Raw genomic sequence first — 21916 nt, forward strand, 5'->3', positions numbered from 1 at the left:
AAGATCAGTCATCTTGAAGGCCCATATAATAATAAACAAATTTGTATAATGCAAGTATGGGCATATATTGTAAACAATTCAAGATTTCTTTAATGTAATAGGGTAACATGATTTTTTTTTTCTGTCATCTCATGTAATATGATGTTTTAATTTTGTTCTGCGTACAGTTGTAAATTTGCTACAAATTAACAATACGGCAAATATATATATATATATATATATATATTTTTTTTTTTTTTTTCCCTCCAAACATGAATGGCACCACGAGCAGAGCCTAGGTCTCGCTCAGCATGGCTCACCCAACTGCCAACTTATGGCCGAAGTTTGACTCCTTCAACATAGGCATTCTTCCTGTCCCTCCTCACCCAAAGCTCAGCCTACATGTAAGTATTTTGTTCATGAAGATTGGGTTTATATGCTAAAACCAATATGTATGTCAATTTCAAATTTGCTAAAATATGGCCATCAAATACAAATATATCTCATATATATATATCTTTTCATTTAATTGATACTGCTCTCACAAGGAGACAAACATTTTTTTTAAAGATATTATAAAAATAATCACATATGTTTCAATTATTTTCTCTCCTTTTCAGGCCAACAGATTTAGTCTTACATGTATTTTGCTAACATTAAGATGATCAGATACAAATGCACCAGTTTTGCTTGAAAGAGTTTGTGTGTTAATAAGCATAGCAAGTAATGAATACAGGTTCTTCCTAATGTTACAGTCCAATCTGATGATTAGCTGAGAGAGTATGTAGTACTAGTATCATATGAGTCATTGCGTTTATCATTTTGTTATTAGCAAGGTGTGGATCAAATTCTTACAAGAATAACAACTCTAATAAATTTTGTGCACCCATAAATTGTGCATATCACATGAACATTCTGAGGCATACCGGTAGTTCTGTATCAATAAAACAAAGTTTGCATCTGAAAACTGCAGTGGTGAGGCTTTAGAAAAAAAAAGATATTTATTTATTTATTTATTTATTTGTTTGTTTATTTATTTATTTGTAACATGTATTTATTTATTTGTCTATTTATTTATCTATTTATCTATCTATTTATTTATCTATTTATTCATTCTTCATTTTCTGCAGTATCTAAAGAAGATTGCGAACTATGCTCGTAATAAAGGCAAGGCTGGATGTCCGAGACTGAGTTATCCAACATGGAAGCACATCGCCTGCAATAAGCTGGGTTTACTAGAGGACCTGGCGTGGATGTAAGATTTCATAATTGCAATACTGAAAAATGTTCAGTCAAGAAATAGAGAGAGAAGGGGGCTGGGGGGCTGGGGGGCGGGGGGAGGAGCCAGTAGCAAAATACTTTAATTGTTATCCACAATGTTTTCTTTCACCTATTGCCCTGATGTATGGGTATTTTGTGGGAAGTCACAGACATTATGACTGGATTTACTGTGAGTGCACCTGGGACTGCCTTGAAAGCTGTTAGAGAGTAGAATGTGTCGGGGTGAGGTTGAATTACAATGTATAGTAATCGAAGCTATGATAAAGTGTAAGAATGGTATGAACACCATGGATGCGTCTTGTCATAAAGCAAATATTATGATTATCATAATAAGCGTGTCATATCATCGATTAAAGGACAAGTTCACCTTCATAAACATAAGGATTGAGAGAATGCAGCAATATTAGTAGAACACATCAGTGAAAGTTTGAGGAAAATTGGACAATCGATGCAAAAGTTATGAATTTTTAGAATTTTTGTGTTGGAATCGCTGGATGAGGAGATTACTAAGGCTCGTGATGTCATATGAGTACAACAGTATAAAGAAAATGTAAAGAAAATTCAACATATTTTCACTTTTTTTCGCATAATAAAAGAGCACTTGACTTGCCTCTTTCTAATGGCAATTGGAATAATATTACCCATAACATATGTCAGTAACAAGTCGAGGGAATGTGTACTTTTTTCAAAAGATGAAATTTTGTGAAATTCTCTTTATATTTTCCTTATATTGTTGTACGCATGTGACATCATACACTGCAGTAGTCTTCTCATCCAGCGTTGACTGCACAAAAACTTCAAAAATTCATAACTTTTGAACGGATTGTCTGATTTTCCTCAAACTTTCAATGATGTGTTCTACTAATATTGCTACATTCTCTCAATCCTTATGTTAATGAAGGTGAACTTGTCCTTTAAATTCCAGCACAGAACACTTTTACAAAGATTCAAATTATGATAAGGGCCAAAAACAGGGACTTATTCCAAAAGATATTTTGTTTGTATGAATTAAAGTAATTTGAAATTGCCAGCAGCATGGCAATTTGAAGGTAGTAACCTTCAATTTTTATGGAAATTCCCTTTTATTGTGACTTAGACAACAACTTGTTGGCAAATGTACCATACAGTATGTCCCAAAAAAAATTTCAACGGGACCCCCGCAATGATATCTTTAAAAATAGTGAATCAATCTAAATACAAATTCAGGGTATGAAACTATAACTCATTTCCCACATCTTACAGAAAACCCCATTCGATTTGCTTCATTGGTAAAAGAGAAATGAGGAATTTTGTAGAGGATGTCGGGAATCTCTTTTGTCCAAGTTCTGTCTATTATTCACGCACTAGAGCATTGAATTGCTAAAATTGGAAAAAATTGACTCATGACATGCTTTACAACAATTTGCATTTCTCTGTGACCGCTTAACCAAATTGAATGAGGTTTTCTGCAAAATAGAGCTAAGATGCTATATTTCAAGGCCCCGAAGTAGCACTTAGACAGGTCGGACATTTTGGATGTTATCAATTCGAAAATTTGATTGTAATTTTTGAGGGACATACTGCAGTATGTCCCACAAAAATTACAATCAGATTTTCGCATTGATAACATCCAATATATGATTTTTTTTTTTTCAATGCTACTTCAGGGTCTTAAAATATAACATCCTAGCTCAATTTTGCAGAAATCCCCATTCGATTTGGTTAAGCGGTCACAGAGAGATGGGGATTGTAGTAAAGCATGTCATGAGTCTGATTCTTCCGAGTTTAGCACTCCGATGATTTTGTGTGTGAACAATAGACAGAACTTCAGTGGACAAAAGAGATTCCCGACATCCTCTACAAAATTCCTCATTTCTCTTTGACCACTGAAGCAAATCGAATGGGGTTTTCTGTAAGATGTGGGCAATGAGTTATAGTTTCATACCCTGAATTTGTATTTAGATTGATGCAATATTTTTAAAGATATCATTGTGTAGGGCCGCGTTGGGTAATTTTTTTTGGGACATACGGTACACTGTAAATGTACATGTATCTCTAGATTCAGTGGCATGTAACATTAACAGAAGGAGGTAATGAGTTCACTTGGTCTTTTGATTTTTTTTGTGTTTTTAATTTCTTCAGTAATATGGAGACACCTTTAGCATTTTAATTACATTGAACTGTAGTGCTTGTGTCACATTTTGATATAGTAGTTTGCTGTTTTATCAAAAATAGCAAAACAAAGCACATTCTAAAACCATTGCCTCCTAGCCGCAATAAGTTTCGACAGCTGGGTGAACTTCCACAAGAGGACTATTACCATGTTTACAATGTCATTAGCACATAGTGATTGGAATTTGTTTTACTGTTTCTCCTAACAGGTATTTTGAGGGCTTTGATTTGCTGACCGAACACAGTCCGGAGGAGAGGCTACAGTACCACGAGGGGGCTGTGCAAAACTCAAAGGCAATAGGTCATTCTGAATGATATTATTTCTGTATACAAGAATGGAAGTGACACATAACCAAACAAAGATATGTCAGAAATGTTTGTGAAGACCTTAAACAGGGTTCGGAATTGGCGATGGACTGCTGGCCATTGGCCACCCGAAATCACGTCGGACTAGCTAAAAATCGAAAAATTCTGAAGTTACTAGTCCGTCTGGCTAGCCAAAATATTGCTTCAGTGTCAAAATTGATTCTAAGTAGTCCGCCTGGCTAGTTAAAAAAAAAGTTATGTGCGACCCCTGTTAAATAGGAAAAGGAATATCTAGGTTTGTTTGTTTTTCATGAAGGAGATCCATTTTATTTCTTCTTCCTTCTCTCTTTTTGGAGAATGACACAGATTTTTCTAAGTAGCCTGTGCTAGAATGAGGATATTATGTTTGTATGTCAAACATCAGTGATATAGCCTATAGGAATAGAAGCATTATATTAGGTTCGGTGTATCAGAAGATGTGGAGTGAGAAAAACTTCAGTTTTAGTTATATTGCTGCAGGAGTAATACAGTTTTGATCTCTACATTCATGAAAAATGCAGTTTACCTCAAATGACAATAGATTATGTCAAATAATCTTTAAGTTAAGAAAAAGACGTCATTTCAAGAATTATTTGAATATATCTTTAAAAGAAAAAAACAACAACTGTGTTTTGCTTACATGTTTACATTGTAACTTCCAATGGACTCCATGTTCTTGTTGTGAATAAGATGATCAGTGGAGCAAACTTACCTTTTCTTGATCACCCAGATGTGTGGAGGAATTCACTGTCGGTGGACACGCTCCAGTTTCTTCTCTACCTCTTCCTACAACAACTCCACAAGATATCTCTCAGGTCATCGCTTGTGGCTGGTGAAGAGTATCCTTTTGTCATGAGTGGCTTTTAATCTACAACCTAGATTTCATTAAGTATAAACTTCTGTGTCTTTGTAGAGGCTTTAAGATCTAAGAAAAAAAAAATCACTTGAGGGTACATTTATACACATCCACCAGGTATCTGTGTATTTTTATATTGTTTACCACTTGGCCTGTTTCATGTGCATTTGCCAACAGGCAGCCCCATCTAATTTAAAAAACATCACATTGGCATCTCTGCAAGGAGGTAGTATTGTGTGCCCATGACTATCCTGTGGTGTCTGTGGGTGCCTGAACAGAGAACCCACAGGTGGTATGAAAGTGTCCAAAATGACTGTGACTATTTCATTATAGAATGTAGTTATCCACTGTGATACCCCCAATATCTTCTTATCACTAAAAGAAATCACATAAAGAAATTCTGTTTTGGTGGCCCAGTCAGGACACAAATTTTTAGCGAGTGTGCACATTGTTTGAATGTGTTTTTCTCATCCAGAATAATGGTGTATAACTTGCAGTTCTGTGCTTGATACCTACAGTAACTTCAGCCACCAACGGCCAAATTTTGCAAGACTATGTTGTTGTTTTTTTTTCACTGCCACATTTCATGGCCAAATTCTATCTATCCAATAGTGGAATTACATAGGTGTACCCTAAAATGAATATAATAATGTTATGTTTTGTTTTTTAAATTTTGCAATGACATGGAAAATCATGTTTATGCCTCGATTCAAACATTTAATATATTTTACAATTTAATTGTAAACTTCTTCATAGTTTGTGATATTTGAAGCCCTTTATCATATCTCAATTTTCACATAACTCTCATGTATTTAAATAATTTGAATGTTTTTTACATTTATTTCATTCTGTAAATGTTCTTTCTTACTTCTTTGTAGTCACAGTATGTGCTATTTGAAGCATTTTATCATACCTGCCAAATGCTTTATCTTTATAGTATTTCAATATTTAATTGTATGATTTTAATTTCTATGTTTTGCTTAATTTTCTTTTTTCCTTGCTGGGGGGGGGGGGGGGGGGAGGGGGGGCACCAAAAATGAAATTTGATGATTTTTTTTTTCTTTTGGCACAAACAAGCCCCCTAAAACAAATGATAGTGACAAGCCTTGATATATATGAATTGATAGTTATTTCAAGGAATATTTGTTAAACTTTTTTTTTTTTTTTTTTTACTATGCAATGATGCTAGAGGCATTATACATGACTGAATGTTCCATATCCAGTTAAATGTAAACCTTAACCAAACAAACTCAGATGGCCTTCAAGGTCAAGATCGCCGGACATTGATGGAAGAACATCACCAGGGTCATCAACAAAGGTCAGGGTTGATGAAATCTGTGTGATGATCGTGTGCCTTTTTTTTTTGTTTTAGCTGTGCTGGAACCTTCCAGAACAAGGCTATGAGACTTTATGAATGAGATGTTGTGAATGTTGTGTGTGGCATGCTGTGCTCCACCGACATTCAGAACCAAAAAGTCCCAGTACTATACACCTGACATGCATACATAAACTGTATTCTCCTCACAGGATTACTCTGACAAGCAGATTCTTTCATTCTGTAACCTTCCTGTCTCTCTTCTTTGTATGAATACAGTTTGATAATTGCTGGAAAACAAAATAAAGAAATGAAAGACCCTATTATGCCTCATTTATGATTTCTACCACAGAATGTGGATGAGAGCAACCATCTTGTGTTTGTGTTGAATTACTTGAGCGACATCCTAGCCCTACTGGCTGAAGCGGACTCCTACTCCAGCACGGCCAATGATGTCCTTCTCTCGGTCCAGTCGGTCGAGGCTCTGAGTTTTCTCTTCGAAGGGACCACGAACAAAAACAAGTGAGTCGTACCATCTTTTAATTTCAGCTGTAGTTTAATTCCAGCTGTTTTCCTCCCAAAGAGCATGGCTGTGCATGATATGATTGTTAATGTGAGCATTGCACACAAACGTCATGACCATGCACCCTGTCCAAACAACCCACTCCATTAAGCCACACAGGGTGGACCTCATATCAAAACAAATCCATGAGGTAAAGTTGCTTGTGGATTTCAATAAATACTGTAAATGCGGAAATTATTGCACATTTTGCACGACATAAAACTAGTCCAACAATGAAAACAGGCAAAATTTTTATGCCTCCGCAACGAAGTGGCCGGAGGCATTATGTTTTCGGGTCGTCCGTCCGTCCGTCCGTCCCGTTTTGTTTTTGTCGATATCTCAAGAACCTTGTGGTGGTTTTACATCAAACTTGGTATGAGGGTATATCCTTGGGGGATAATACTTTGTGTGGATTTTAGGGTCACAGGGTCAAAGGTCAAAGGTCACAGGTAATTTTACGGGAAAAAAATTGAAATTTCATGTTTTTCTCCATATCTCGCAAATGGTTCAAGGTATCTTCATGGAACTTAGTATATATGCTTGTACCGCTGGGCAGTGATTATCTAGGGAAGTTGGGGGTCGTGGGTCAAAGGTCAGGGGGGTCAAAGGTCAAGGTCAACTCCTCAAAACATCACTACTTTCCTTAAAATGCAATATGCCTGAAGGTTTGTTTGTTTTTTTAAACTTGATGTATGGCATGTATTACCCAATATATATTTTTGGGGAAGTTTCTTGCCAAAAGGTCAAAGGTCAAAAGGTCAAAGGTCAAGTGAAAGTGCTAAATTGCACTTTTTCCTCCATATCTCGAAAGTAACTCAAGGTATCATCATGAAACTTACATATTTATGCATGTTCAACCTAACAGTGATTCTCTTTAGAACTGTGAGGTCAAAGGTCAAAGGCCAGGTTTAGATAATGCTATTTTCCCATTTGATACTGAAATCATACTTTTTCTCAATACCTTGAAAATTACTCAATGCATAAACTTATAAAAGGGTCAAAAGTCAAGTAAATATCATCAGTTCCCCAAATACCTGCACTCTGACATTTTAATCATTCATCCAATTGAACCTAGTTCTAAGAAAGTGAACATTCAGCACATTTGTGTCAAACCTGTCATTTTAATATTTTGCCAATTGTGTGAAACTGTCATCACACGTTGTCAAGACATTGTACTATAGACCTATTAGGAGAACCATGCATTATGGCGGAGGCATATCAGTAGCCGTAGCGATATATCTAGTTTTGATTTATATTTTGATTCCGCATAGTTAAGAATACTCGAACTTTATTTTGCAAGGCCAAGTGCAAAAAAAAAAAAAAAATACTCATGCAAAAACTTCCACTTTATAGTACGCATATCTTGCACACACATGTATGTCAGTGTGCATTCTTTTTTGTATTTGTGTTGGCATAGGCACCATGTAACATGGATTGATGCAGATGAAATTTGCATAATCCATGGACTATATTTTAGAATATATTTGCAAAGTGTGTCAAGAGTGATTGAAATCACTATTTATCTTATCCCAAATACATCAAAGGAAATAAGGGAAATATTTCACTGATGTGCTGACAAACTCTACATAGCATTGTTAAGTCAAATTTGCAATGTCATATTGCCCTGTCATAAACTGGCCATGTGTTTGTGATGTAATAAACCAAGAAGGATGCCATCTTGCTGGCAATTTTTTTATGGTGACACAAAGTGTCATATGTCAAAGGCATCAGCAGTTGTAGCTTGAGCACGTCACTTAAGCAATGTGTGAAGATATATTCCGAAGCTGGCTGCACAAAGTTGATGGAAAAAAGGTGTTCAGACATGAAAGAGATTGATCAGGTGAATGTTTGTTTGTTTTTTATCCCAAGGACCATCCAACCTGTGCATCAGATAGCTCTACATCAGCAGATGCAGTCAAGGAGTGGATATTCTAAGGTGATAAATCCAGTTTAGATTTTAAATAGTCTGACCCTATTGTCCTAGATATGTGAATTATTTTTAAGTACTTTTTCTTCTGCTTTATCCATATTGTAAAAATTATGTAGAAATCCAGTGTATGTTTGAAATGATGTTACAATTTTAACTGGATGTGTTGGTTATGTGAAATATTTTTATTCTTTTCATTCTGTTTTATCCCTATTGTAGGAGCGGTATGAAATTCATTTAAAATCATATGTATTTACTTATAATATAATAGGATAAATGAGATGAAAAATGCACACTGATGTGAGTAGCTTGCATACTGTATAAGTTGTTATTTTTGCTTACAGATATTTGCACCCATAAGGATGTCACAGACATTTTTGCGAGGTGTTTTCACGAATTGACACCGAGGCTATTGTACGTGCACTCTAACCCTAGTGCATTGTGACATTTTCGTGTGTTGTTGAATTTGCGGTCCAACAGTACTTCTCGAAATTTGCGAAAGTTAAACCCTTGCAAAAATAACAGCACGACAGTACCTGGAATAAATTATGATACTAGTAATATTCGTTATAATGGTTATAATGCTGCTGCTGATGGTAATAATCATTATCCTTCATACTTTTACTACCGCTATTATTGAAACCACTACTACTACTGCTCCTGCTGCTACTATTTCTACTACTACTTCTTTTTCTCGTATTACTACTTTCACAATAATAAATATAAGTGATACGATTGTTTTCTCTGTCTTTGTGTTGAGCAGATAACCCAGGCATTCTCTTTCAAGACATTTGAGTCGTGGGTGAGGAGTAGTCTTGGCAGTAATCCCTTTGGAATCACAGGCTGCATCCAGTCAGGACACAGACTATCATGGTCAACAGCAGGTCAGTATCAAGAGTCATATAGAGCAATAAGGACTTAAATGTACATGTATGAGTACTGTATATGTGGTATAGATAAGCAGGTCAACCACTTGCGGCAAAATTTACGAATTGCTTGTATGTGACACCTATTATCGTCGCAGAGGTTGGAAATTGCAAACTTTTTCTCTTGAAGAGAAATACTGAGGAATAATTCTTTCTCATTTCTTCAGTGTAATTCTTGATTGTTAGGTCACTTGCAAAATTATCTTACAAGTCCCAATATGCAAAGTATTGTACTTGCAAAATACATGGAATAATGGTAGTTCCTGCTACAACAAATAGGAGTAACTCAGGTCTGTAAGCAGGAATGGGGATGGAGGAATTGGGGAACATTTTTGTTTGAGTGCAAAGAAGGAATCTAATGGACCTTTTCCTGAGGAAAATCAAGAGAAATCAAAAGAAACAATGTATTGCTATTACAGCATTACTGTTGTTATTGTTCAAAAATTAGCAAGTGACACCACAGATTTGCTATATATCTTTCTTGTCATATGTAAAATAGTTCAAAATGCACTTTTCATGCTTCTATACTCTGAAAAAAATTAAGAGTGTGTTAGTCTGTTAAAAAAAAGGTAAGTTTTTGATAAAGATTTTGTTGAACTGCAAAGTATCACAATGAAGTGTTTTTGTTGCAGTTGAAGCAAATTTTGTTTTGTTTATCTTTTCCATGTACATAAGAGGAACCATATCATTCTACTGTTATTTCTTCTCTCTCTGTTCGATGCTTGGTTTCTTCTAGGTGAGGATGGAACCAAGAGAGGTAGAGTGGCAACCAACTGTAATAAAGCCCCCAAAACGTGAGTAAAAACTGTAGAAATTACCTTTTTCTTTTTCTATTTTTTTTTTATGCCTCCGCCACGAAGTGGTGCCGGAGGCATTATGTTTTCGGGTTGTCCGTCCGTACGTCCGTCCGCATTCGTTTACGCGATAACTTGAGAAATATTGACTGGAATTTTACCAAACTTGGTCCAAGTATAAAGTATGATGGGGCAATTACTTGAGAAGATTTTGGGTGAAATCGGCCAAAGGTCAAAGGTCAAGGTCAAATCATGAAATTGTATCCGTTTACACGATAACTCAAGACCGGATCGAGCAAATTTCACCAAACTTTGTCCGAGGATGATGTATGATGGGACGATTACATGATTAGTTTTTTTAGTGAAATCGGACAGAGGTCAAAGGTCAAAGATCAAGGTCAAATCCTAAAATTTATCTGTTTACGTGATAACTCAAAACTGGATGAAGTAGCTTTCACCAAACTTGGTCCAAGGATGATGTATGATGGGGCAATTACTTGAGGAGATTGTAGTGACATTGGCAAGAGGTCAAAGGTCAAAAGGTCAAGGTCAAATGCTAAAAATGTTGCTATTTCCCCCATATCTATGCAATGCCTGAAGGTATTTTATTGAAACTTAGTGTAGACATGTACTACTGCGTAAAGATTCTCCAGAGAGAGTTTCATGTCATAAGGTCAAAGGTCAAAAGGTCAAAGGTTAGGTGAAAATGTTGCAGTTTCACTTTTCTCGCAAATGGTTTAATGTATCTTCATAGAACTTGGTACATATGCATGTACTGACTGGCAGGGATTATCTAGGGAATTTAGGGGTCATGGGTCAGTAGTCAGGGGTCAAAGGTCAAGGTCAACTCCTCAAAATTTATTGTGTCCCTCATATGCTAGTGTATATTCAATGCTTGCATTATTAATTTTAAAACTTAATATGTATATGTTGTATTACCTAATGGAGATTCTCTGGGAAATTTCCAGCCAGAAGGTCAAAGGTCAGATTAAGGATCAAAGGTCAGGTTTAAATGAAAAAAAAAAAATCTATTTTGTACTGTAATTACACTCTTTCTTCATACCTTGAAAATTACTCAATGCATAAACTTGTAACAGGGTCGGTCAGAAGTCAAGTAAAAATCCTCAATTCCCCAAATATGTGTACCTGCACTCTTAGACAATTATAGCAAACCCAGTTTGAGGAAAGTGAACATTCAATACATTTCTGACAAACCTGTCATATCAGTATTTTGCCAGTTATGTGAAACTGTCATCACACATTGTGAAGACATTGTACTATACACCTATTGGGAGAATCATGCATTATGGCGGAGGCATCAGTCACCATAGCGACATTTCTAGTTTTTTTTATCATAAAGCTAATTCAGTTTACTTGAGGGGAAATCCTTGTTTTTGAGTTGTGATTATTTAGTGCACGATTAAGATGTATTTGATGGGGGAAAAATGAATTGAAACCCACTCACACCAACTTGGATATATAACTTGTACTGTAAGGAGTTGTAAAAAAAATGATTAAATGCAAATGACATGTTACCTCCATGCAAGTAAGTTTATGTGATTACTGTTATCAAGAAGAGTAGTTTTCACTAATACTTCTCATTGTACTCAAGTCTACTGTAGTTAATTTGGAATACATGTAGCTAATCATATTTCTGTCATTTTGGAATACAGTGTATTTGATTGTTGCATAGAATGACATATCTCACAACAGGTAAAGATATATTTTAATCACAGTTCATTCATTCATTCCTGTTCTATTCATCTCCTTTTCTACATCCAAAGCTCACAGCTGGTCATCCTCTCTCAGATTTCCAAGCAAACTCTTGCCAAGGTAAAGCAAATGTAACATACTGTGCTGTTGGAGAATGCACGCTATTTTGAGAAAAAAAAAAAGTGTGTTTGGTCATTTTGTGCAATAACTAGAAAATTCTGTATCACCCCTGGGGTGACAGATCTCTATCTCAAAATCATACATTTTCAGGAGAGCAAAAAACTTTTTATTTTTCATTTTTGCAAAACAACACCAATGTTCTCGTCAAATAAAAATGAGGCATCAGCAGTCAAACACACAGCAGATGTACATTTGCACAAAGTCTCGTATACACAGATTATCAGGCAAATATCAGCCTTGAATCATGAATTTACAAGATGCAGTAGAGAAGTAGACCTGAGTGGCTCATAGTCTTAAATGACCAGAGGTTTCCAACTCAAAAACAGATGTCAGGACACAAAGGAAAACAAATTATATTTCCATTCAATGTGAAAGGTGGCTTCTTGTTTGGCATATGCCAAATGAATATACTTTAATTGGTATCTCATATCATGCAATCAGTTTATAAAGTGCAGATCCTAGTGTTATGGTTTTCTGTGCTGCAAGAGCTCTTGATATGCTGAACAATTGTGAATACCGGTAGTTGGTTGAGAAAATATATTTGGAGTCTTGATTTAGATATTGCTGCAGATGATATGTGACTGATAAAGGGACATGGGAAAGCCATTTCTACTGGTGTGATGCTAGCACACACACTGTCATAGAGACTTTATGTGCTTCTGCATAATAACACTCTTGCAAATAACTACTTCTGTATCATGCCAATAACTACTTCTGTACCAAGCCCACTGTTATGAATATGAGATTCAGAAAGCAGTTCTCAACACGAGTTGACCTTTGTGTATTTAAACGGACCTTGGCTTGAGAAACTCAGAGACAGGCCTCTGACCAGTGCCATCATGGTTTAGGTCTATGACCGGGTCTCAGGACAATCTTTGTTTAACCCTATTCTAACTGGGCTATTTGAGACTAAGTTTTTACTGAGGGGGATCAATTTGACACCCCCCCCCCCCCCCACTTCAGATCTCGGCTGCCAATCGCGCGATCACCGCGAAATTTTGCCTGAAGATAGAGCTGGATGTCAACTACAAGATTACATCGTCATACAATAGAAAAATATTGCCTTTCTATTTTTAATAAATTAATTATGCTAATTTCTGCATGAAATCATATTTTCACCTATAACTCCATTAAAAAGACTGGAGGATTGCTAAATTTTTGTGTCAGAATTTCTCAAGACACATCAAACAATTTTTGTGTAAAAAAATAGCTCAATTGAAATTAATTTCTTTTGTTTTTTATTGTTTTGTTAATTTCTTATGTATTTTTTTCAACCTTTTGTTTTCTATTGTCTTTTTGCCAAAACTTGTTGCAGGCACTTTTTCAGGCTTATCTACACTAGAATTGATTAATTTCAATGGTTAAAAGTTGAAATAATCTAATTTATATCAATTTAACCAAAAAACACAATTTGCATTGGATTTGCACACGATATCATGAATTTGAGCTTTTTTTTGGTTGACATGCATATGCTAAACATTACGTAACTTCAAAACGGTGTACCCAGACGTCGCAAATTTGGTCTCAAAATATGCGGGAGACTTCAATGAAAAAAGTCATGAAACGACGCGGCAAAAGATTTGCGCGTTGCGAAATCGTGGCGCAAAACGTCGAGGGGGGTCAATTTGACCCCCCCCCCCCCCAGTTAGAATAGGGTTAAGGCTTCATCAAGGCCATGCATGTAGCTTGCATTCCGTTTGTTGTCTTTGTCAGAACAAATATTCATATTGCCATTGGTTTGTATTCATTGATGTATTGCACAGAGCTCACAGATTCTGGTGGATTCCAGGGTCAAAGTTCACCGATGCCACTACTCCTACATCTACCTACTGTCCCCTGTCAGGTATGCTCGTTCGAGCTTAACCATGCCATTCTAGCATACGTGCAAATGATGCCAACCCCTTGTGGTTCACCCCAGGTGACTAGAAATAGTCAGTAAATGGTATCAACCGGGCACATTGTGCCATACGAAGAAGAAGAATTCGATCACTATCTTCTTAGGCTATTTGATACAGGTTACATGCTTGTCCTTAATTTTGCGCTTTTAGCTACTTTGCAAATGTATAACCCGGTGAAAAAAACAAGTCAGATGACAAATCATCTTTTCCACAGTGCTATATCTAATAATTCATTCTGTCAGAAACTTCTTCAAATCAACCATGTTATTTGATAGTGTGTCGACGCTACAGGTAGAAGACTTCCTTGAATGTATGCTTGAAACAGCAGTTGTGCGACCATATTGACTGCAGGCAAAACAGTTACTTCTTCCAACTAACTTTACATGTACTTGTAGACGTTGGGAATTTTTGAAATTTCAGATAGAAGATCTCAAGTACACCAAATCCTTGTACAAAATAGGCTTCATGATCCTTTGAGATTGTGACCCAAATGTTGCAATATTTTCACTCTGTTGATATCAAAAGCCGTGATTGTTTTCATGTACCACACTTTCTTTAGATTTGCCAGCATAGAGAAATGCAGACACACAACAGTGGTGCTGGGAGCAGTGGAGACATCAGTCCATCTGATTGGCTGCGAGCATGTCACAGTAATAGCGGCTGCAGGGAGATTCACTGTGAGGTAGGAAGAACTCTGATTTTATAGTAAACATTTGGCTGTCATGAGAAGAGAATTGAGTTACGTGAAGTTTTCAGAAATTGTTTGGTTTTCCTGAATTGTCTGACTGAAACATAGTGGAGAGGCATGTATTGGTTCTCACTTATAGTGGGAAAAATGTATGTCACAAGTAAAAAGTATAATAATTCATGAATTGGGACTTGTGAAGATCATTTCGCAAGTGGTTGAATTCACAATCTAGAACTACTTTGACAGAATTAGTATTAAAGAAGGGTTGTCACTTTTCAGTAGAAAAATTAGCAATTTTCCACAATTGATATGATATGCAATGCATTTGTGATATAGGAGGCATTGTTATTGCATGTTTTTAATTTTGCGAATATCATCACAACTTGCCATGAAAATTTGGGAAATGAAAACACCCTAGAATTTACCACACATATAGTAGCTATTTTAGGTGCTCAGCTTGTAGTTATAAGTGTGCATGAATTATGCAGCTGTTATCAAGTTGTTTCAGGAATGAATTTGATGACTTGCAAACAGACATTGATATCAATCAATGAAGCAATGCAACTAGAAAAATTGATGCCAAATAAATATGCTATTATGACAGTGGAAATCTGTGTAATATGCTATCAAAACTAATAAAGAACAAAAAAAGTGAATCATTTGTAAAACAATTTGGTGCAGGAATGTGCATGTAGACCAGCTGCATATGGACAGGGGATGTATTATCTGCTGTTACATAGTGTAGATGCAATAAAATTTTCTAAGCAGCTCCAGGAAATTTATTATGCGGAGAGTCAACTTAACCCGTTGAAGACGAGTCCCGAGAATACTCGGGCAAGTGTCTGTGAGAAATGCTTGTTATAGCAGAATCAGTCCACCCTCAACGGGTTAATCACCCTGTCTCACCTTTAATATGAAATGACATCAATGTTGGCATACCTCAATTTTCCTTTCCAAGTGGGTCAACATTGTGCACCTTGCACATGCTGACCCCGACACGCCCTGTGCTGCTGGGTGGCAACGACAGCCTGGTTCTGGCCCCCTACCACACCCATTATCCCATGCTGCAGCATGACATGGCGAGCATTGGCCTGGCCCCCAAGCCCAGCCAGTGGAACAATCCCATCTGTGTCGGTAAGTTGTCATGGATGGTCAGCTGTGTAGGTGAAGTGTCTGTAGTTTGTAATATGTGTAGGTAAGGTGTCTGCATTTGGCAGTCTGTGTAGTTAAGATGTCTGTAGTTGGTAATCTGTTATAGGTAAGGTGTCTTTTACTTGGTAACCAGTGTAGGTATTAAAGGTGTCAGTATTTTGCCATCTGTCTGGGTATTAAGGTGTCTGTAGTTGGTTTTCTGTTTAGGTAAGATGTCTGTATTTGGCAATCTGTGTAGTTAAGTATCTGTAGTTGATAATCTGTATAGGTAAGGTGGAAGTACTTTTGTCATTTGTGTAGGTAAGATGTCTTGCTAGTAATTTGTGTAGGTAAGGTGTCTGTTCTTTGTCATCTGTGTAGGTATGGTGTCTGTAGCTGACAGTCTGTATAGATTGGGTTTACTGTAGTGTAAGTTCGTAATTTGTTCAGATAAGCTGTCAGTACTTAGTCATCTGTGTGGGTAAAATGCCTTTAGTTGGTAATCTATTCAGGTAAGGTGTCTGTAGTTGTCGGTCTGTGTAATTAAGGTGTCTGTAGGTGGTAATCTGTATGGGTGACGTTTCTGTATTGACATTACTGGTGTCTTGAAATGGTCATTTGTGTAGACAAGGTCACTGGTATTGGTTACATGTGTAAGGGAAGCTCCCATAATACGGACAAATAAAATTTCAAATGTGTGGGCCAAGTCAGCATTTTTGTGATAAAAGTAACATCACTGCTATGATGGTAATTTTTCAGATGATGACATTGAGAAAAAAAAGGAATGCTGATTATGTGTACCCAGTTGTTATTAATCACTATCATTACTCATAACCGTACTTGTCAGAGCAGTAATAGTGATGGGAGCAGTAATTATTGCTTTTATCATTACTATTAGTTATAATTGTCATCATCATTATCATCATTAGCAACATCAGCATTTGCAGCTGTAGGAGTAGTACTTCTGTTGTCAGTATGTTTGTCTTTAATCGTAATGATGTCACATATAAATAAGGAGTCAAAGCTGAATTCTGTGTAATAATCAAATCCTTTTTATCTCTACCTTTTTTTGGGGGGGGGGGGGTAGGTCCAGACCATCAGGAAGAGCATCCTGTCTACAAGTTGATGTCTCCCAAAGAATTTTACACATTCGTCATCCCGTTTGAGATGGATGGTACGACAACGGTGAGTAGAGAGCTTTTTGTACCCTTCAGCACTCATGTTTTACGATCTGCCATTGTATTTGGTTTATTTGCGAGTGGTAATACAACTGTGGTTTTATCTTCCTGAGGTAACTTCTTCTGTCAGTGGAAGAACTATTCTCCCTGATGGCTCTTGTATCATTATTTACCATAACATTGCCAGGTACTTTTCACTGATTCCATTGAGCCATGAGTGATGTTGTAGCTAATCACATGGTTTGTGCTTGGTATTTGTGATAAGTTTGCTGTGCAGGTGTTTGGAAAGAGAAATTGGCCTCAGTAGAAATTAATTTTGAAATACAAGCAGGAAAAACAGATACTTTAGATCATTAGCCACTTCAGAAATACCAAACAAATTAGGAAGCAATCATAATTCTGTCTGTTGATATATTTTTGAAGAACCTAATAATGTTCTCTGTGTATCCAACAGCTACTGTCATGGTCATGAAACTGTGGTAGTGTTTTGTACATTAAGTTACACTGATTACACATCTCTAGTGCTCATACCAAAACATTTCATAGGCAGACTCCGTACAAAGTATCCAAGAGTCAAAGATAAAATCTTACGCTGACAGTCATTTTATGATCTTTGTATGTAAGACATTGATAGAGTTCTGTGTTGACAACCTCACTGTCTCGTAACAAAACAGGCACAATTTGCAGTGCTGCTGTCATGTCATTGCTATAATATCATGTTACCAGTATTATAACAGATATAGCACTACTGCAAATGTTTGTGCATTTGTTTGTTTCTTTTTTAGAAAGATAAAAACAATTTGTGATGTGCACAATCTATAGTGGAGTGTAGGTATCCTTCATGTTCACATTGTCAGATTTTGTGGGATGTGTTATACATTTGTGCAAAAGTGATAGATAGAAATATGCTCTTCAAGGTAAAAAGTCAATTTTCAAATCTCATGTGCCATGAGCTGTTGTCCACAAAGGTCACACAAAGACTTCTACTGTCTACAATCATGACATGCAGACCCATTTGTCAAAGATGCATGTTTCACCTTTAAATTTGTTTTGTTTCAATTGTTAAAGGCATTGTTTACCATTTTCAGATGAAACAAAAAACCAGCATTAGTGCTTCAAAATAGTTCTAAAATGTGACTTAGGGATAGAAACAACCAATGTAAAAATGTTGATTGGTATAATCAATGCTAAGTATTGTTAGATATACAAAATGTGAACAGTAGTTATGATAAAATTGTTTCTAGAGTAAATCATCTACAGTTATGGTTTATGGAGAAAAATAGGTATATCTCCTTATGTTTTAGGCTGTATTGCAAAATTTCTTATATGGTAGGATGTTTTTTGATACAACTGACCTACACATATGCATCAAATGTGATAACTTGAAGATTTCTCTTAAATCACTGCTCCCCATGTTAAACAGTACCTTTAAACTCTTTTCTTCGTGTCCCCTGGACAGGAGGTTCCAGGTGGGTTGCCAGTCCAGTACGAGAAAGCCCTGGTCCAACGGGACCGGCAGATCAACAATTGGCAGCAGTCTGTGAAGGAGACTAGCCTCACCGCGGAGCAGAAGAAACATTTACAGGCCCTGGTGGAGAACAAGTTCCAGGTAAGGCGATGCTGTAGGAAACAAAAGACGTGGTCAGACCGGCAAAAGCTCAAAAAGTTGAAGATTCTCAAAGTTTTGCCAGTGTGACCGCAAAATTCCTGCAAAACTTCTTGAGAAACTTCCCACTCCAACGAGGAATATTCCCCCCCCCCCCACCCCTGCCAAACTTCTTGATCTTTTGCTCGTGTGTGACGGGTAGAAACTGAAACTTTGCGATCTTTGGTCATGTGACCAGTCCACCACCTGTTTGCGGGCAGTGCCTCCGAAGGGCGCGGCCATTGTGATGAATGGGAGTGTATTATTACATCAATCACAATCATTAGCTGTCAGGCGGTGTACTCTTTCTTCTTTCTTGCACGCGCGCACTTAACTAGTGACCCAAACTTTTCGATCCAAAGATCGAGAAGTTGGTATATCAGTGTGACCAGACAAAAGATCGCAAAGACTTTGCGGTCTTAAACTTCTCGATCTATTGACAGTCTGACCGCGCTTAAAGAGAGACCAATTCAACATTAACTCTTTAGGCATCAAGAGATTTCTGGGATTGCTTAGAAATCCTGACTCAGCATAGGGCCCCAAAAAATTTCACACAATGTTGCATGTATTCAGATGAAATGATTATGGGTAGTGCAGAGATAATATGAATAGGGAAGAGGAACATGTATGCTCTTTTTATACACCACCACCCCCCCCCCCCACACACACACACACACACACATGCACATATCTAATACACATATACTTTAATATGCAGGGACAGCCATGGGCTGTTCTGGGGCTATCCTGAAGGCTTACTGTAATATCAAACAAGAGAACACTGTTCATAATAAACCATTCCCACTACACTATTCAATGCCATGCATGCTTCCTTCATTAAGTTTGCCCACAGTAACCACATAGCCTGCTTTTCTGAAGCCCCCTGTCCTGGCATTAAGTAGTCCTACAGGTATTACTATCAATTATTTGAAGTGGCAGATTAACATAGACGATAATGAATATACTATATAGTAGGAGAATTGAGCAGGCTCTTCATGCAGTAGCAGTTAGGAAAAGAACATCCATAGATTTATATAAGTTCACTACGCGAATGTCTTGTGAAACACAAAACCTGCCCCTTCTCCTGATTCTAAATCATTCTGTTATTAGGACAGTTGGCAGATATAATACCCCCTAACAAATCTCCCTTCTTTCATGATGTGGGATTTGATTACAGTTCATATTTCACATCTAACGTCGAAGCAAAGTCACCTCATAAACTTGATGAAATTGTTTTAGCTGTAATATTTTGAAAAGGGAGGTCAAAATTGTATTAAGACAAAGGGACTACATATTCTTGTAAAGTCCATATCAACTGATTTCTTGCATGAGTAAACCCACTGTTCAACAATATAATTATGCAACATGATAATCCTTTGTCTACATCTTCTTATTCCTTTGCACAGATTTGGCTGGCAGAGACGGGACACAAGAGGGAGCTAGACGGCTTGGTACCCATGTCTCTCTCACCAGGGAAATGACCATTTTTTTTTTTTACACCAAGGGACCATTGCAAGATCAAAGAATTTTTCGATCTATTTTTTTCTTTTCTGTCTCTTCTATCCACTGTGTTTCAGAATACCTTGATTCAAATTTGCTGCAATATGTACTATTAAAGCTAAGTGTTGGTGTGTGGAATGTGTGTAAAATGCTCCTGTGGAGGAAACAGCTCTAATGTGGCCGAAAGCAGGGCCCACTTTGCCGCAAAGTGTGAAAAGGCAGTTTTAATATCTTGACAGGAATCGGCACATCATTATAGTGTCAATTTATGATGATTTGTAAGTGAATGTACAGAGGCAACAGTATAGCCAAGATTTATAGCCAAGATTTATCTGCAAATGCTCTCACAATTGCCAAAGAATGGGGAGGGGGGTGATAAGAAATGGCAAATGATACTCACTGAACATCAATCTACATCCTTTTGAGGGCAGTGAAAACAAAGTTGAATAGTGGACCTTTTTTGTGGAGTGTAGTGGTGTAGCTATTATTAAAGGCTCTGGTCAGCTAAACCAGAGATCTCGGGTCTTCGCCCAACAAGGATGAGCTCATTTTGCTCTAACATGCATTTTCCATAGACACCTACCCAAGTATACTTGGGACTTGTCGTCAATGGAGAAATGCCTGCCTAGTGTGAACACCCCTGAACAAACTAGTTTACTACTACTGGTACAATAGTTATGATGTCTCTCTTGGCCTAGTTACACAGCTGTATGCTGTAAGTGTAGATTCTCTGTGTGATCTGTAGTGAAAAGGGCTAGAAAGGTATCCATAACATTTAATGAATGAACAGCAGGAAAATAATGCTGTATATCTGGCATGCTGCATTCGTGTGTACCAAGAACCCATGTACCACATGATTTCAAATTGTGCGCGTATGTATGTGTTTATGAGCGCTGTGACTTTGTGTATGGCATTCATGATGACCGCTTGCTAGACAGGCTGTGACTACAATATTGGGGCATTAATTAGAAGTGAAGTGTTTGCTTACAGATTTGTCCCCTAAAAATACCTACATCCAAACACCTGTACCAGAGGTTATCATGAATGTATTATTTTCCTGCTGATTAGTATTACAGGAGTAATTACCTTTACCAAGTCAGTTTGTTTTGCCAACTTTAGTTTGACTGTCTGTCTGTCTGTCTGTCTGTTTGCAAAATAACTCAAAAAGTTGTGAATGACTTTGGATGAAACTTACAGGAAAAGTTGATAACGACACAAGAAACATGATTAAATTTTGGTAGTGATCCAGACCACAGTATGGATCCTGGATTTTTTAAGAATTATTAGCATTTTATCGAAAGATTTTCTATCACTAGTAAATAGGAAAACTAACGAGGGAGTTAAAACTGTGTGTATTGAAAATGTGCATACACAGACTGAGTTCATGCTCTAGGCACAGCAGGAAACCGAGGTACGTAGACTCGACTCTGAGCAAAAAGCTTGCAGTGAGTAGGTAGTGAGAAAAATCTCTGACTTTGAGACACTAGAAAGGCTTCTTTATCATTGGAAAACAGGGCAATTTTCAGCATGTATGAGTGTATGGGTGGAAATGAGCTGTCTGGCAGAGGTCTGCACTCTCCGATTGCTTTTCTAGTTGAAAATTAGAATTATGAGCCCACATTGCAATTTTTAGGAATGTAATACTTGACCCGCTGTTTATTTTTCTTGTAGCTTTCTGTTGTGTGAATGTGTGTGCTATATATTTTCTTTTTTTTTCTCTCTCTCTCTCTAATTTGTACCCTTCAGCATTTGCTCCTTGTTGTTTTTATAGTTCTACAATGTTACTCTTAAACATATGCAATATTGATTTGCATCATTTCATATCTGGACGAAAAAAGAAAAAGATA

The 21916-nt window shown here is 37.0% G+C and overlaps 1 protein-coding gene across 1 annotated transcript; it reads left to right on the forward strand.

Moving 5' to 3' along the window:
- The first annotated feature begins 270 nt into the window (after nucleotides 1–270).
- Nucleotides 271–20070, forward strand: LOC140227051 (TBCC domain-containing protein 1-like). Its single transcript, XM_072307484.1, has 16 exons — nucleotides 271–383; nucleotides 1110–1234; nucleotides 3621–3712; nucleotides 4487–4595; nucleotides 5867–5930; nucleotides 6280–6449; nucleotides 8359–8425; nucleotides 9180–9300; nucleotides 10079–10136; nucleotides 11921–11969; nucleotides 13793–13872; nucleotides 14487–14609; nucleotides 15574–15749; nucleotides 16834–16931; nucleotides 18384–18533; nucleotides 19976–20070. The coding sequence occupies exons 1-16, from the start codon at nucleotides 291–293 to the stop codon at nucleotides 20048–20050; spliced, it is 1650 nt and encodes a 549-aa protein (XP_072163585.1). The 5' UTR covers nucleotides 271–290; the 3' UTR covers nucleotides 20051–20070.
- The last annotated feature ends 1846 nt before the right edge of the window (nucleotides 20071–21916 follow it).

Source organism: Diadema setosum, chromosome 4 (genome assembly GCF_964275005.1).
Source record: "Diadema setosum chromosome 4, eeDiaSeto1, whole genome shotgun sequence".
In the NCBI taxonomy this organism is placed as follows: Eukaryota; Metazoa; Echinodermata; class Echinoidea; order Diadematoida; family Diadematidae; genus Diadema; species Diadema setosum.

Coding starts and splice junctions, on each gene's coding strand:
- LOC140227051 (XM_072307484.1), top strand. CDS start 291: ATGGCTCACCCAACTGCCAACTTATGGCCGAAGTTTGACTCCTTCAAC. Junction 1,235..3,620: donor CTAGAGGACCTGGCGTGGAT/GTAAGATTTCAT, acceptor TTCTCCTAACAG/GTATTTTGAGGGCTTTGATT. Junction 5,931..6,279: donor CACCAGGGTCATCAACAAAG/GTCAGGGTTGAT, acceptor TTTCTACCACAG/AATGTGGATGAGAGCAACCA.